At 40.1% G+C, this 17047-nt stretch overlaps 1 protein-coding gene across 2 annotated transcripts in view; it reads right to left on the bottom strand.

Moving 5' to 3' along the window:
- Positions 1-1059: 1059 nt before the first annotated feature.
- The window catches only part of LOC124871493 (ephrin type-A receptor 6-like), a 286960-nt gene continuing 270972 nt past the window's right edge, over positions 1060-17047 (bottom strand). For both annotated transcript variants that reach the window (XM_047370840.1, XM_047370839.1), the window contains 5 exons: positions 15693-15902; positions 9259-9408; positions 5767-5960; positions 5374-5523; positions 1060-3099 (listed from right to left, as the gene is read on the bottom strand). In XM_047370840.1, the coding sequence (XP_047226796.1) occupies positions 2985-3099; positions 5374-5523; positions 5767-5960; positions 9259-9408; positions 15693-15902 (819 nt within the window). In that variant the 3' untranslated portion in view covers positions 1060-2984. The remainder of the gene's footprint in view (positions 3100-5373; positions 5524-5766; positions 5961-9258; positions 9409-15692; positions 15903-17047) is intronic.

Raw genomic sequence — 17047 nt, 5'->3', positions numbered from 1 at the left:
GCTCCTGAAGTGTGGAGCTTTGCAGGCCTCCAATCCTGATGTGTTTGATTTATTACACTCTAACACACTGAAGGATCCGGTTTTGCTTTTGGGGCCTGCAGCCACAATGCAGATGTTCAGGTTTACAATCTACTTTGACTCATATGTTGATTAAAACAATTACTCAGTTTGGAATGAACAGAGGTCTGATATGTAAAATGTTTGTTCCAGCAACATATATGAACCTTTCACATAGAATGTTTGAAACATGTCCGTGGTCCAACAGCTCCATCTCTTGGTTATAACAAATGCATATGACATATTTGACAATTTATTTTATATAAACTTAACGACTGGGCCTTAAGGATCTTGGCTTATCAAACTAAGCTACAGTGACTTGTAGAAGTATTAAACCTTTTCACATTTTTGTCAAGTTATAACCACAAACTTCAATTTAGTTTGTTGGGATTTTATGTGAGAGAACACAAAGTGAAGCATAACTGTGAAGTGGAAGAAAAACAATCATGATCTTCAATTGTTTTTTTTTTTACAGAAACAAATCTGAAATGCATATATTTTACCACCCCCTTACTTTAAGAACCCTAAATAAAAGTCAACCAATTTCATTTAGAAATCCCCTAATTGATAGAGTCCACCTGTGTGTAATTAACCACGGAAGCTGGTAATAGATAATGGGAAGATACATAGAGCTAAATACAGGAAAATCTTAGAAGAAAACCTGTTATAGGCTGCAAAAGACTTGAGACGGGTGGAGGCTTAAACCTCCACCAGGACAACGACCCAAACATACAGCCAGAGACACAAAGCAATGGTTGAGATCAACGTTTTATCATGAAAATTCTTTTTCTTTCATCCACTTCGCAGTAATGTGTTACTTTATGTTGGTCTTTCACACAAAATCTTAATAAAACACTGCTTTCTGTGGCTGTAACGTGAGAAAATGCAAGGCACTGTATATTCACTGGAAAGTTTGTTTGCTTAAAAAAAATGACTTAACGTCTTCTAAAATGGACTTTGAGAAACATTTGTCACATTTTCACTGAGTAATACAACATAATCTCTTGAGCAGTCAGCCAACAGAACTGGTTATCTTTATTTGCAAATAAATATTCGCTGTAACTGCCTCTTACAGTGTGCAAGATCTACAACATCTCTTTGGAAATTATAGAAAAATAAAATACAAGAATTATAAGTATACTTGTACTTTGTACAAAAGAACGTTCTAACATTGCTCAGCAGTAGAACATGCTAAACAAACAGCATCTGATAATCTCAGAATTCATGTAGAGGGGTGGGCGTTTGTGAGAGCATGTGTGTGTGTGTGCGTGTGTGTGCTTGGATGTGTGTGTGAACATTTCCCACTCCTGAGGGCCAGGATGTGTGACCGACCTCGGTGTGACCCAAAAGGCACACATCTCCAGGTCCAGTTGGGTTTAATCTGTGAGTTATAAAAAACTGCAGATAATTATTATTATACAATTTAAACAAATAACTAGGCCTTATGACTGCACTGAACTTATGAAGTGTTTCTGGCTTGCATGGCTAACAGACTGTAAGGCATTCTCTGTATGTTTGTGTGTTTCTGTTACTGCCAATGTTAAAATTACACAATGAGTTATGAAGGTGCTGTTATGTTGCGCGCCTCTCTTCCTTCTTGGTCAAAAAACAGCAACACTACTGTTCTTTGCTAACATCTTATATCTAGTCCCACTTCATATTTAAAAGTACTCATGTCAGACTATGCTTACTGCCACAATTGCTACAACCTTCACATGACCACAACGTATGCACGAGCAGTTCTTAAAATCCACCAGAAATTGTCTACATGTTTCCTCTGACTTGGCAAACCAAATTTGCAGTAGAAATCAAAACAAGTGTCAGAATTTTGTAGGTTTTTGGTTGTGTTTGAGTGTGTGTGACCAGGCAAAATGATATGATGCAACAGGAAGAACCATGTAATTCCTCGTTAAGTCTTCAAATAAAGTAAAACAACTAGAAATATCTAAATTCTGTGAACATTCGTATAGTACGACAGTGAAATTTGTGGAGTTTTTCAGGCAATGTTTAACATTCACGATCAAAAGCAAAACAAAACCGCGAAAGGTTAATCACGTGACTGGGTCTACACGGGTTGCTAAAAACTGCCAGACCTGTATGGTGATTTTTCTGCAAGTTGAGAATCTGACATTAAGAATCGGTGGAAGTCTGTCTTTTCACAATTCTTCATCCCCCACGGAGATGCTGAGGTGACTGCATAATAAGTATTGCTGATTTTGTTTAAAAAAATCTTTTAAATAAATTAAACATTTAAATAAGTTTTAGATTTACTAGGGCTTTCACATACACAATTGCACATATATTAGGTTATAATAATAGTAATTAACTGTCTATACACTTTTAAACATTCAATAAATCTCTATAACGTTCTTCTTACTTCTTCCTTCAAGTAATAGTGTACCAGATTCTCTGGACATCAGGTAACTAAAACAATCCAAATAAACTTTTATATTAAATGATAAAACTCTAAACTAAAAAGTACTGAGGTTATTTCTCTTTTCAAAGGACAAAAACAGATAGATTGCACACCCGATAGCAGCTACATGAGCAAGAGAAAACAAAGTCCAAAGAATCAGTAGATAACATTTGCAAATCTACATTTCTAGTATTGTTGCTCCACACACAAACATACGGCTGTTGCAACAAGGCATTACATTCCCCTAAGTGAGGGCCTGGGCCAGTCTGTGGAGTCCATCAGGCTGTAGTAGTCTGGTAGAACCAGGCATACGATGTCAGGGATGTTTAGTAGAAAAAAAGTCCAAAGGGAAGAGTAGGAGACCAGGAATAGTCCAGGAAAAGACCTCCTGCATGAGATGAAGTCCTGACAGTCAGGCACAGGCTGCAGACCATCCTTCAGTTGGGTTAGACTTCACTTCCTCCTGTCTCGACGACCTGTCCATCCCAGGCTGCAACAAAAAAGGGCGTCCTCATACATGGAATCCCTTCTCCTGTTCGTGCAGTAGTTGAAATTGAAGGGTCTGTATGCTGCTGACGATCCGCCTCTGGTGGCCGATCAGCTCCACACCAGTACGCCTCACATCTCTAGGCCAAGAGGGGAAACACAAATGCAAGAAACATAGAGAGAAACACTTTAACTATAATGACATTTGTATTCTTTTGAGCACGTTCATTCATCTATGGAAACCCTCTGAGCTGGGTCGCTTTGTAAAAAGACGTGACAATCCAAAGATACTCGCTGAGCCTTGCAAACGTATTCATAGTGCATGACCTTTTTCAGATTTTGTCCGATTGAAACTGCAAACGTCAGTATATGTTTGATAAATTTTACATGATGACCAACACAAAGTAATGCATTATTCTGAAGTGGAAGGAAAGTAATGCATGTTTTTTTAACCCGTTATGCATCTACAAATTAGATAACTGTGGCATGCATTTATATTCAGTCTCCTAAAGTCAATACTTTGTAGAAATACATTTTAAGTTGCATTTACAGCTTCAAGTCATTCGTATTTGTCTTTACCAGCTTTTTTTGCTCATTCTTCCATACAAAACAGTTCAAACTCAGAGTACATAGGTAAAGCATCTGTCAACATCAATTTTCAAGTCCTTCCAGAAAATTCTCAATAAGATTTAAGTCCGGACTTTGACTGGGCCCTTCCTTTTTTTTTTTTTTTTTTTTTTTATTTTATAAATAAAAGATGGGGGGGCCTAAGCTGATCCAGGAGAGGGAGCAGTCCAAGACCCAACCTGTCACAAAAGAGGGGTCCACATGGTTCAAACCAGCCCACAAACCAGAGCCGCCCCAGGACGGAGCAGTCGCGACTCCCCAATGAGCTCCGATCCCAACCCCATGAGTCTCCCACCCCCAGTGAACCCCAACAAGAACCTCTCCACAGGGAGATATCGGTGCCCCCAACAAGGACACCGATATCGAACACATCCCCCCGAACCCAAACGCCACGAATCCCCTCCCCCACAGGTGAACTCCATGGCTGAGAAGCCGATGAAGCCACACCCACACAGCGCAAGCTCCACACACAGCCCTGCTCTAAGAACCCCCGCCGCACCCCGCTCTTCCACCACACAGCGCGCCGCAACGGCAAGGCAAGGACTCCGCACAACGCCACCCCCGCCCACTGGCGCAACAGGGCAGACCCCACCGAGCACCGCACCCACAACAGGACCCCCGACCCCACACCATGACGGGACACACTCATCCACCAAGAGGTCCCCGGCCAGCGGCAGGCACCCCCACCACGCCCCCCTCAGCTACAAAAAACACTACATCACTGCCACTGCAACGACTACCCAGGGAGAAACACTATCTCAGCTCCACCATCGCCGCCCAGCCGATCCAAACGCCGGTGACCTCACGCCCTAGAAGTGGACACAACCCCTCCACCCCACAGGCTGCAGCCCCTCCACGCCCTTGACTGGGCCCTTCCAACACATAGAAATGCTTCGATTTAAATCACTCCATTGTAGTGCTGGCTGTATGTTAAGTGACGTTGAACTTTTAAAAGATGAACCTCTGCCCCAGTCTCAAATTTATCCAGACAGTAACAGGTTTACTCTTAGGACTCCCCTATTGTTATCTTCATACTTTTTCTTCACTCTGACCAGCTTGCCTGCCCTTCTTGAAAGAAGCAGCTCCACAACATTTGTGCAGTCGCTGTATAGCACGGCAAAGTCTTCTACATTGTTGCTGTGTCAATTACATAGCTTGTGGCAAACTGTGAATTAAACTCCTTATGGCTGTCTTTCCCTGATTTATGAAGTACACAACTTATAGTTGTCCTGTTCACATATTCTCCCATTTGAAGTGTGGAACTCCACAGCTCCTCCAGAGTTACCATGGGCCATCTGCTTCTCTTAATGTTCTTATTTCCCAGCTTGTTAGTTTTGGCCTTGGTAGGTTTACACTTGTGCCATACTCCTTGTTAGTCATTTGGTTACTCTGGATTTTTGTAGGGTTATCAGAGTCAAAGGACATAAATACAAATGCTCACCACAACGTCAGAGTTTTAACTGTAAAACTTTGTGAAAACCAGGTATCATTTTCCTTCCACAGTAATGAGTGACTTTGTGCAGATCTATCACATAAAATCCACATGAAAAACATTGAAGTTTGTGATTCGAAGGTGGCAAAATTTGAAGGATCTCAAAGGATATCAATAATTTTGCAAGACAACATAAACTCCACTCCCCAATAGATTGCACAGTAAAGCTAAGCTTTTAAGACACATTATTCATGTACACAGAGCAAATATAGTCAGTGTATCCCCATCGGCTCTTTTGATTATATGCTTTGCTTCCTGTCATTTCGTAATGATTTTTTAAAGCTCTTTGACTCACTCAATACTCATCCTTGCCACAGAATCCATTGTGTTGAAGCCTGCTGCCATAAAATTGCTTTTGTACTGACTCATCTTTATAGAATCCAGCCAGTCGCCAACAGAGATGAACATTGGGTAATCCATGTCCTCCGCCGGGGATTCTGGTAGACTGATTTAAAGAAAAAGAAAGATCAGTTATTACTAGATCATGCATGAAGTCAACCCACAGATAGGTGAACGTGAAAACTAGCAGGAATGACACAAAGCTTTCTACCTAAAACCACAAATCCCCCTCAGATTTTGCCCCGAGGGGAAAGTACTTTCTGTGATAGAAAAGCCTTTCCCGAACACATCCATTTAAACTAAGCTGATTTTCTTTTAATGTTACACCAGAACCTCTGCGTCACTATACCTCTGGAGGTCTTCTACCAGCGGCAGCAGGCTGCTGGGGTTACGAATTAGTTTATCCAAGAAGGAAACGATATCCACAAATTTGGGTCGATGATTCCTCTCCTTCTGCCAGCAGTGTAGCATCAGCTGGTGCAGAGCCACAGGGCAGCCCATTGGTGCTGGCAGCCGATAGCCCTCCTCAATGGACAGAATCACCTGGAGAAATAAATGGGGGTGATAAAAGGGTAACGTGAGAAAAGGCCACTTTGTAAAAATTGACTTACCTGAAGAAATCAATGTTAGGTTGAAAAGTTAGAGTCCTCTCAGAGGGAGGTTTTTGTTTGCCTTTTGTACTCAGCTCGTGTCCTCTGGAGCACTGAAGAACCCATTCTTCTGCTATTTTATTCTTTTTGCTAGGTTTAACTACTTTGCATCATTAAGAGTGTAGCATTGATAAAGCATGTTAAACTACTTTTTTAAATATTTTATACTTTTCTGAAACTTTATATATTTTAAAGTATTAGGAATGAACCAGCCTCATAAAATGTAATCAATATTATATCTATTGAGCAATCAGTCTGAGGGATGAATTCGTTCCCAATCAGGATGCTGTCTTATCAAATATATGAAAAAAGGAATTAAGAGATTTTGCGTATTTATTAAAATTATGATTTATTTATAATCAGTCAAATTAATTACATACATATTTATTAGTAATCACACTGTTTCCTGATTATTTCGTTAAAAGAAGCACAAAAAGATAAAAACGGTTCCTCTCTTTGTATTTAGAACCAAATTACTGAGAGGATAATAAGGATCCTGACAAGTTGAAGTTTGTCTCCCCACTTGTATAAGAAGAAAAAAAAAAAACAACCTTGCAGGAATTTACACAGTGTTATACAAATGTAGCAGCGGATGATGGAATCAGTCCTGATTGCAACTAGAAGGGCAAAGATTCTTGTGGTTCTGATTCCTTTCGTATCGCTAAACTTTAGTTTCAGAACTCTAGGGATACAATGCATCATTGGGACTGGTCACCCAATCAGATTGAATTTGGGCAATGTAAGGCCATTTCATATCACACAAATAATCACAAAATCACTTTTTTTCTATTACATTTTTTAAACTTAGATAGAAAGGTATGTATAAAAGCTTCTTTAAAAAAAAAAAACTTTATTAAATTTCCAAACGTATTTGATCATCTGCTTTCACACACACACACATGAATTTCAGTAACACCCTATTCTTAATGCTCTGGGTTTAATCTGATGTCACCCTGGCTTTTGCAATAAAACCAGTTTTGACCTTTATGAGAAAGGCTTTCCACAAGGTTTAGAAGCATGATCATAAAATTTTTTGACAATTCTTCTAGAATTACATTTGTGAGGTTAGACACTGAAGTTGGATGAGCAGGTGGGTTCTCTTTATTTCATTTGAATTATGTTCAGTCAGATTAAGGTCCGGACTCTGTGCAGGCAAGTCAGGTTCTTCCACACTAAACCCAGTCATCCATATTTTTATGGACCTTGCTTTGTGCACTGGTGTTTAGTCATGTTGAAATAGGAAGGAGCATGAACGTATTCAACATGTCTATGTATGCTGCAACACTGAGAGTTCCTCTTGACCTAAATGACTGAGCCCAACTCATAATAAACAGTCCCACACCATAATCCTCTCTGAAAGCAACTTTAAAATTGACACAGGCAAGTGTCATCCTCCTGAGAAGACATCTCTAATGCTCTAGAGTCTAGTGCTTTACACCGCTGCAGCTGACTCCTTATATTTTACTTAGTGATGTGTTGTAAGGCTTGGCTGCAACTGCTTGTTGAGTTAAGTTCTAATATAAATAAAGGCTGCAGCTTCAGGTATACATCAAGCCTCTTTATTTTCCTTCCAGTCCAGCATACACTTGTTCTACGTGTTGTACGGGGCAATACACAAGCATGGTCTGCCCTCTAGTGGTAACACATGTAATTCAATGGATTCCACCACACTGCCTGGCCAGGGAATCCCAATCCATGAAGCTCTCTTAGCACTGCTCTTGAGCTAATATGAAGGTCACATTTGTAGATTTGTTGAGTATTATTTAAAAAGCTTTGTTAATTCTAAATTACAACAACACACATATCCAGAATACTCTGATATGTATAAGCATCCAAACTTTTGATCATAACAGCTCAGCAAGGTCTTAAAAACGCTCAGATCTTGAAGATTCAAGGATACAGTCTACAAGGAAAATTAGGTAATTTTGGCCAGATGTAAAGTCCAGAAAAGGCATTTTCATGGTATTTAAAGGAGACACTTAAAAGCGTGTGAAGGCTCAGATCTGAGTGTTCGTGATTACTAGAAGATAGTTCCATTCAGATAATGACATACTCTCCTAAGAGTACACTTAGATAAAGCTTTATGGAATGGAGCGATTTGTCTCAATGATGAATTAAGGTCCATGTCCAGCTTACTTTCAATTTCACCTTATTTAATGTTTTACATCTTTTGCCAGACAGATATTGGTGACCATACCTTTTCCCTTATACTGTTGCTGTGTTCAGACTGCTCAATCAATCAATTTCCACGTGTACTTCTCAGTGTAAATCCTTGTATTATCTTAGAAGATAACATGCCGCAACCTCCATATGTCATCTCTCAGATTCTCTATGAGGCAGTCAACTATCTGCATGTATCTTTCAGCAGTGCAGTGATAAGTGGCTGACCAGGAGGAGATAGCATTAGGCTGGTTTGTGCCTTGGCTGGCCTTTTTGCCTTGGAAAGCACTTCTAAGAAATTCCCAAACAGCACAAATCCCTCCCAAACCCTGGGACCTCGTGTGTGTGTATGCACGGTGTTTTCGAATAGATGTGCATGAGTCTGTGTGTAAAGGGTCAAAGGGATTATGTTGGAGCTTTCACACTCAGCGGAGAGAGGGATGGATCTGCTTCCACCGTGCGCCCTTCAATCCCTGACCGCAGCCTGGGGATCAGTGGGTTTCTCAGCCACACTGATCCGCAGCTTTAAACTGGACGCTCTGAAGTCCTCGGAAGCTCTGACCTCTACTGAACTTTCATTCATCTTTTTTATCCTTTTAGATGTATTTCTGTTTCTAAACTCCCTCTTCTTAGAGGTAGGCTTTTGATGTGAGCCAGCTGCTGCAGAGTAGCGTGAAGGGCAACAACTTTTATTCCTAAAAAATGAAAACGTATTTCTCATTTGAGTAGTATGTGCTCACAGAGATACTCAGAAAACAAATCTCAGGAAAATTCACTATCTTGAACAATGCAGAACAGCGAAAATGTTTTTTATGGATTCCTCAGACCCTGCTTTGACCCAAAGTAAGGAATTTCTTAAAGTTTAAACTCCAGTTACTTAATATCTGATCTTGAAAATAAAACACATACTACAAAAAATCATTACTTAGGATTTTAAAGCTTTTCAGCAGAACAAAGAACATTGGATTTGGTTGTGATACAATTTTGACCCCTTAGCTTCTTTAGTAAAATGTATGGTGCTTATTACTCACATCCTGATTGGACATCTCCCAGTATGGCCGCTCTCCGTAGGACATCACCTCCCACATGACTATGCCGTAGCTCCAGGCATCGCTGGTCGAGGAAAACTTTCTGTATGCAATGGCCTCTGGAGCTGTCCATCGGATCGGGATTTTACCACCCTAAAGATAATAAACCATAAGATAAAGAAGAATAGGTTGAGTCGCCAATCATTTAATAACAATCACTTGTAAGTAGGGGTTTCCTGAGCTAATCACAGGTTTCAGCCTGGAGTCTGAAATCACAACATTTAAAAATGATCAGTATTGGGAGTCCCTGACATGACTCAAATCGGATACCTGCTGTTGGCATACTTCCTGTAATTATGTCAGCCCGGTTCCCCTGAAAGACACATGGATGAATTTTGTGTGGGCTGTTTTTCACAAATTTGGCCTATGGAATATAGTTTTTGCAAATAATTTAGTTCCAACTAACAAACCGGAGATTTATGGGTAGAATGTATTCTTTTTAACGATGCTCAAAGTTAAAAGGAGAATGTAGTGGGTGCTGCAGCTTCCTGTCTTAGGGATGAAAAGCTGCTCATAAGGTCTGCCCAGTTTTTTGTGTGTGGTGTTCATGTCAAGTAGGTTCCATATATCAACATACAGGTCCTTCTCAAAATATTAGCATATTGTGATAAAGTTAATTATTTTCCATAATGTCATGATGAAAATTTAACATTCATATATTTTAGATTCATTGCACACTAACTGAAACATTTCAGGTCTTTTATTGTCTTAATACGGATGATTTTGGCATACAGCTCGTGAAAACCCAAAATTCCTATCTCACAAAATTAGCATATCATTAAAAGGGTCTCTAAACGAGGTATGAACCTAATCATCTGAATCAACGAGTTAACTCTAAACATCTGCAAAAGATTCCTGAGGCCTTTAAAACTCCCAGCCTGGTTCATCACTCAAAACCCCAATCATGGGTAAGACTGCCGACCTGACTGCTGTCCAGAAGGCCACTATTGACACCCTCAAGAAAGAGGGTAAGACACAGAAATAAATTTCTGAACGAATAGGCTGTTCCCAGAGTGCTGTATCAAGGCACCTCAGTGGGAAGTCTGTGGGAAGGAAAATGTGTGGCAGAAAATGCTGCACAACGAGAAGAGGTGACTGGACCCTGAGGAAGATTGTGGAGAAGGGCCGATTCCAGACCTTGGGGGACCTGTGGAAGCAGTGGACTGAGTCTGGAGTAGAAACATCCAGAGCCACCGTGCACAGGCGTGTGCAGGAAATGGGCTACAGGTGCCGCATTCCCCAGGTCAAGCCACTTTTGAACCAGAAACAGCGGCAGAAGCACCTGACCTGGACTACAGAGAAGCAGCACTGGACGGTTGCTCAGTGGTCCAAAGTACTTTTTTCGGATGAAAGCAAATTCTGCATGTCATTCGGAAATCAAGGTGCCAGAGTCTGGAGGAAGACTGGGGAGAAGGAAATGCCAAAATACCAGAAGTCCAGTGTCAAGTACCCACAGTCAGTGATGGTCTGGGGTGCTGTGTCAGCTGCTGGTGTTGGTCCACTGTGTTTTATCAAGGGCAGGGTCAATGCAGCTAGCTATCAGGAGATTTTGGAGCACTTCATGCTTCCATCTGCTGAAAAGCTTTATGGAGATGAAGATTTCATTTGTCAGCACGACCTGGCACCTGCTCACAGTGCCAAAACCACTGGTAAATGGTTTACTGACCATGGTATCACTGTGCTCAATTGGCCTGCCAACTCTCCTGACCTGAACCCCATAGAGAATCTGTGGGATATTGTGAAGAGAACGTTGAGAGACTCAAGACCCAACACTCTGGATGAGCTAAAGGCCGCTATCGAAGCATCCTGGGCCTCCATAAGACCTCAGCAGTGCCACAGGCTGATTGCCTCCATGCCACGCCGCATTGAAGCAGTCATTTCTGCCAAAGGATTCCCGACCAAGTATTGAGTGCATAACTGTACATGATTATTTGAAGGTTGACGTTTTTTGTATTAAAAACACTTTTCTTTTATTGGTCGGATGAAATATGCTAATTTTGTGAGATAGGAATTTTGGGTTTTCATGAGCTGTTATGCCAAAATCATCCGTATTAAGACAATAAAAGACCTGAAATATTTCAGTTAGTGTGCAATGAATCTAAAATATATGAATGTTAAATTTTCATCATGACATTATGGAAAATAATGAACTTTATCACAATATGCTAATATTTTGAGAAGGACCTGTAGATATGTTGTTTTAGACTACATAAGGTTGATCAGAAGATCATAGCTCATTTTGATGGGATCAAAGCTTTTAGAGTTTATGAGGGGTCAAAGTAACAAAAATGAACTTGACATGAATTGAAGGTGTGAAATACTTAACATGGTAAAATTGAATATCTCTGAATATATATATCTGAATGTCTCTATGAAAATTAGAATCTGTGAATTTGGAGCTCATTAAAATGATAACATGGTAAATATTAATGTTATAAATATTAAGGTTATCACATTTAACGTTGCCTGTTTTCATTCACTGCCTTGATTTTAGCGCTCCCGTTTTTACCACTTCAATCTTTTCATTAATTGCGTTCACAGTGTAATTTTGTATATTGGAGTCTTTTGTAGCAACTGTGAGATTTTTATTTAAAATAAATTATTAAATGATTTACACTATGTTTCTTAACACCATACCAGTGTAGATATGTTTTTCACATTCTCTGTGCTGCCAAATATTCATTTTAAAAACAAACTACAAAGGCACCTCAGAGATCAAATCTTCTGTTTTACAATCTTTGCAAAACAAATCTATTACAGCAACAAAATCTGATGTTTTTTTTGTGCTCCATCTCCACAAATTGTCTTTTAAAACGCTCTTAAACAAATAGAAACACATGATGATTGACAGTGAAACAACAAAATCATCCGTCTGCCTCTGCTCTTGACTGTGTGAAGACACAGGATGATTTCATTAAAACTTATTGTTTCAGCTTCAGTTTGAGAAGGATTTGAAAAACCAGTTTAAGGTATAGGTCTCATTAAACAAATAGCCCTCAAGCTGCTAAGATTTCAAGAATCCTCATCTTAGCTGTGAGTTGTTTTAATGCTATTCCCTGCAGTAAAATGCACAATCCTTTTAAGCATTTACAGCAAAATTGTACTTATGACATGTGACTTCTGAATCACTAGATATAGATCTTTACAGCCTTACTTCTAAAGGTCGTTTCCACATCAGTGTGCACACCTAACTGTAGGATTTATGGTATTATTCCAAACGGAAAGTGCCTAAGCACAAAGGCTGAAAATTGAAAACTGATACCTTTGAAATGGACCATATCCTGCGAGTTTTTAAAGCACACTCAGGCACAAATCAGGCCATTTAAGAATACTGAACCAATAAGTTTTAACGGTGCTGTCCGAAAAGCTTCATATTTTGAATATTCTGCTTCAGGCTGAGATTTTATACTCTCCCTTTACCCTCGCTTTTCATTTCCCATCGCTGGAGTTCAACCGCCGACTTGTGGAACAGAAAGTTCAACTCTGAGTCATAAACACACCATTTCCTTCACACAAAACCCTCAATACAAACCAGGAAATGGAAGTCTACTGTAAGCTCAGGGAGATTTATGAAATATTCTGTTTTCAGCAGAGGGGTTCTGGAGTTTAACTTTTAAAGATTACATGTCAGTAAAGTTTCATAAAAAAGTTTAATAAAATATAGTCAAGGACAAATCAGTTTGCTTGTGTCTAAAAAAAACAATGTTCAAGCATTTGTCCTTCAATGGAATAATCATCCTGCATCTTATTGCATAGTATCAGGTTGCATTTAATTTTATTACATCAACATTTCTATATAAATGTAACATAAAAAAGGTCAGAGACAGACATTTTACTATTTGTGAAATGGTAAGAAGCTTATTTGATTTAAAATACCGTATTTTCCGCACTATAAGGCGCACCGGATTATAAGGCGCACCTTCAATGAATGGCCTATTTTAGAACTTTTTTCATATATAGGGCGCACCGGATTATAAGGCGCATAGAATAGAAGCTACTGCAGTCAAACGTTTGCATCCACTAGACGGAGCTGTGCTAAAGAGAATGTCAACAAAACAGTCAGATAAGTCAGTCAAACTTTATTAATACACTACAAACCAGCATACGCATAAAACGTAGTTAGTGCATTCACAATAACTCAACGTTGTTCAAACGTTAATGTGCATATTCACAATATCTCCCAGCCTTGTTCATTTGTAAACACGTAAAAGAAACACAGCTAAATCAAACGTTAGTGCATAACTCAACATTGATCAGTTACGGTATATATATAATACGTAAAGCTCACTTTTTCAGTTTATTCCTCGTCCACGAATCCCTCGAATTCTTCTTCTTCAGTGTCCGAATTGAACAGTTGGGCGATTGCGGCATCCAACATGCCCGGCTCCCTCTCGTCATTATCAGAGTCAGTGTCGCTGCTGTTGCCTGGCGGTTCAGTGATTATTCCTGCCTTCTTGAAAGCTCGGACCACAGTTGAGACTGATATATCAGCCCAGGCATCCACGATCCACTGGCAGATAGTGGCGTAAGTCGCCCGGCGCTGTGTCCCTGTCTTGGAGAGTGTGTGTTCGCCTTCTGTCATCCACTGCTCCCACGCAGCTCGCAGTCTAGCTTTGAACGGCCTGTTGACACTAATATCTAGCGGCTGGAGTTCTTTAGTTAATCCACCCGGAATGACTGCAAGCTCTGAATTAGTTTTCTTCACTTGTTTTTTGACACCATCGGTGATATGGGCGCGCATGGAGTCGTTAATCAATAAGGACGGAGCTGTGTGAAAAAAGCCACCCGGTCTCTTGACGTAAATTTCTCTCAGCCATTCACTCATCATGTTCTCATCCATCCATCCCTTTGAGTTAGCTTTGATGACGACGCCGGCTGGAAAGTTTTGTTTTGGCAAGGTCTTCCTCTTAAAAATAACCATGGGTGGAAGTTTCTGGCCATTAGCCTGGCAGGCGAGAACTACAGTGAAGGATGACTTCTCATTCCCTGTGGTGCGTATAGACACCGTACTGGTCCCCGTTTTCTCCACAGTGCGGTTCACGGGAATATCAAAGGTGAGTGGAACCTCGTCCATGTTGGTGATGTGCTCTGGCCGGATCTTCTTTTCAGTGATCTTGTTTTTGCAGTATGCGCGGAACGTGGCCAGCTTTTCTTGGTAATCTTTTGGCAGTTGCTGCGAGACGGTAGTTCGTGTGCGGATGGAGAGATTACGTCTTTTCATAAAACGAAAACACCAAGAAGGACCGCCTTGAAATTCATTAATGTTCATGTCCTGTGCTAGCGCTTTTGCCTTCATACGAACAGTGACTGTAGAGACGCTTCTACTTGCTGCTCTCTGTTCAACAACCCACTGTTCGAGTTTGTCCTCTAACTGTGGCCATCTCGCTTTATTCCCTCGGAAACTCTTTTTAGTCTTGTTTACTTGGCACAGGTCATCTTCTTGCTTCCTCCACTTCCTTACCATTGATTCATTAATGTTGAATTCTCTCGCTGCTGCTCTATTACCATGTTCGACTGTGTAGCTGACAGCCTTGAGTTTGAACTCAGCATTGTAAGCGTGTCTCTTGAAAGGTGCCATTTTGGGGTCGTTATACACACACAAGTGGTGTTGAACTATGAGTAAGCACAATACAGGTGTTTACCGCTATTACTTCGGCGACGCCCCTGACTACGGTAGACGTAATGCTGCAAGCGGTGCGGCTTTGTAGTTTACCAGTCGTACTGAAACATTTTGACAGAGCGCCGTGTACAACCAGTATGGATCAACCAATTAACCAATTGATCCATATATAAGGCGCTCCGGATTACAAGGCGCACTGTCATTTTTTGAGAAAATTAAAGGTTTTTAAGTGCGCCTTATAGTGCGGAAAATACGGTACATAAAATATTCATTTTCAAGTTGTTATAAAACACATCAACTTTGAAAGATAACTTGTGCTAAATAATTATCTTCTGAAACAAGGACAAACAAAATAAATGCATATTGCATTTAAACTGTCATTTTAATTTTAGGGGATTAATTCTGGCTTAAGGTGCTCTGATCAAGTAATGCTCCAAACTCAAATACCATCAACTATTTTCTTGCCATTTTCAGAGATGATTACTGTTGCTGTTTGCTTATAGAGACAAAGCAACCCAAAACAGTGTATTTTACAACTGTAATTTGACTATAAAGGGTATTACTTTGAGGTTATAAGATCTTACTTTTACGTGTGCTGCTAATTTCTTATCAACCTGTGTGAGTTGCATTAAAAGAGAGGTTATCCCTGCTCCACCAGAATAACCAGAAGACAAGAATTACTACTCAATTCAGGATGTTAGTTGCTCTGATATGCAAACTTCTCTGCCTGCTTTCTGTTTTGGTGTATCAAGGGTACCGTTGTGGTGTAAGCAGCCTCCGGGTCATCCTCCAGCACTCGGGACAGGCCGAAGTCTGAAACTTTACACACCAGATTGCTGTTGACTAGGATGTTTCGGGCTGCCAGGTCTCTGTGAACGTAGCCCATGTCTGAAAGATACTTCATGCCTGAGGCGATGCCACGCAGCATGCCGACCAGCTGGATGACTGTGAAGTGACCGTCATGTTGCTGCCATAGAAAACAGGATGCATTGCAAATTAAAAGGGACATAGATGCCCCTGAAACTTTAACATTTAATGTTAGAACTACAACCTTTAATGTATTTTAATGGGATTGTATGTGATAGACCAACACAAAGTAGTGCATAACTCTAAAGTGGAAGAAAAATCAAAAATGGATTTCAATCTTTTTACAAATAAAAATCTAAAATCGAGGTATGCATTTGTTTTGTTTAAGTTTCCTCCAGCATTTCACATCCAGAGACAATTTAATGATTTCTTCTTTGCCAAAAAGCTCATGGACGGGCACACTGGATCTATGAACATCAATCTTCATGTCTTTTCACAGATTCTTGATTATATTTAGGCCTCTTAGATGTTAACCATTCAGTTTTAGCTCTGGCTGTATGTTAAGGGTTGTTGTCCTGTTGGAATGCAAACAAAGTATTTTGCACTCTACCAGGTTTTCGTCCAGGATTGTACCTTATGTTGCTCCATCCATCTTCCCATCAATTCTGACCACATTCCCTGTCTACGCTAAACAATTGCATTCTTAAAGCATGATGTTGCCATTACCATGGCTTGTGGAAAGCGCACAGGACTGGCTTTAGTTCATCAATTTATTTCATGTCGCCTCAACAACTAACAGCTGTGTCAAAAGATTCCTACACCTGAGCTTGTCAGTTTTAGGAGGATCGCTGTTTTGTGGTACATTTGCAGTTGGGTGATACTCTTTCTATTCTTGGAAGATGGATTTAACAGCAATCTAAGAGATGTTAAAGGCTTATAATATTCTAACAGAACCTAACTTTGCTTTAAACCTGGTCCACAACTTTATTCTTGACCTGTCTTTTGTGTTCCTTGGTCTGCTGGCCTCTAACCTCTGAGGCCTTCACAGAAAGGCTACTGAATTTTATTTAAAGGTATCAGAGTAAGGGGGGATGAATAGCATTTTTCTTTCACTTTACACAACTATGCGCTACATTGTGTTGGTCTATGGTGGGCGTGAATTCTTTTTCCACATAGTTTTTTTTACCAACAGAACATATTGTAAGAAAGTGGTTTGTTCAGAATTACGTTAGCTATAAAATTACATAAGTACATGCTCCTGCAAATATATAAAAAAAATATTCATCAGTCATAAAAGGATCCGCA

Source organism: Girardinichthys multiradiatus, chromosome 7 (assembly GCF_021462225.1).
Source record: "Girardinichthys multiradiatus isolate DD_20200921_A chromosome 7, DD_fGirMul_XY1, whole genome shotgun sequence".
NCBI classification, from domain to species: Eukaryota; Metazoa; Chordata; class Actinopteri; order Cyprinodontiformes; family Goodeidae; genus Girardinichthys; species Girardinichthys multiradiatus.
The sequence above is the reverse complement of the archived record's forward strand: the minus strand, read 5'-3'. Positions and strand labels throughout refer to the sequence as shown.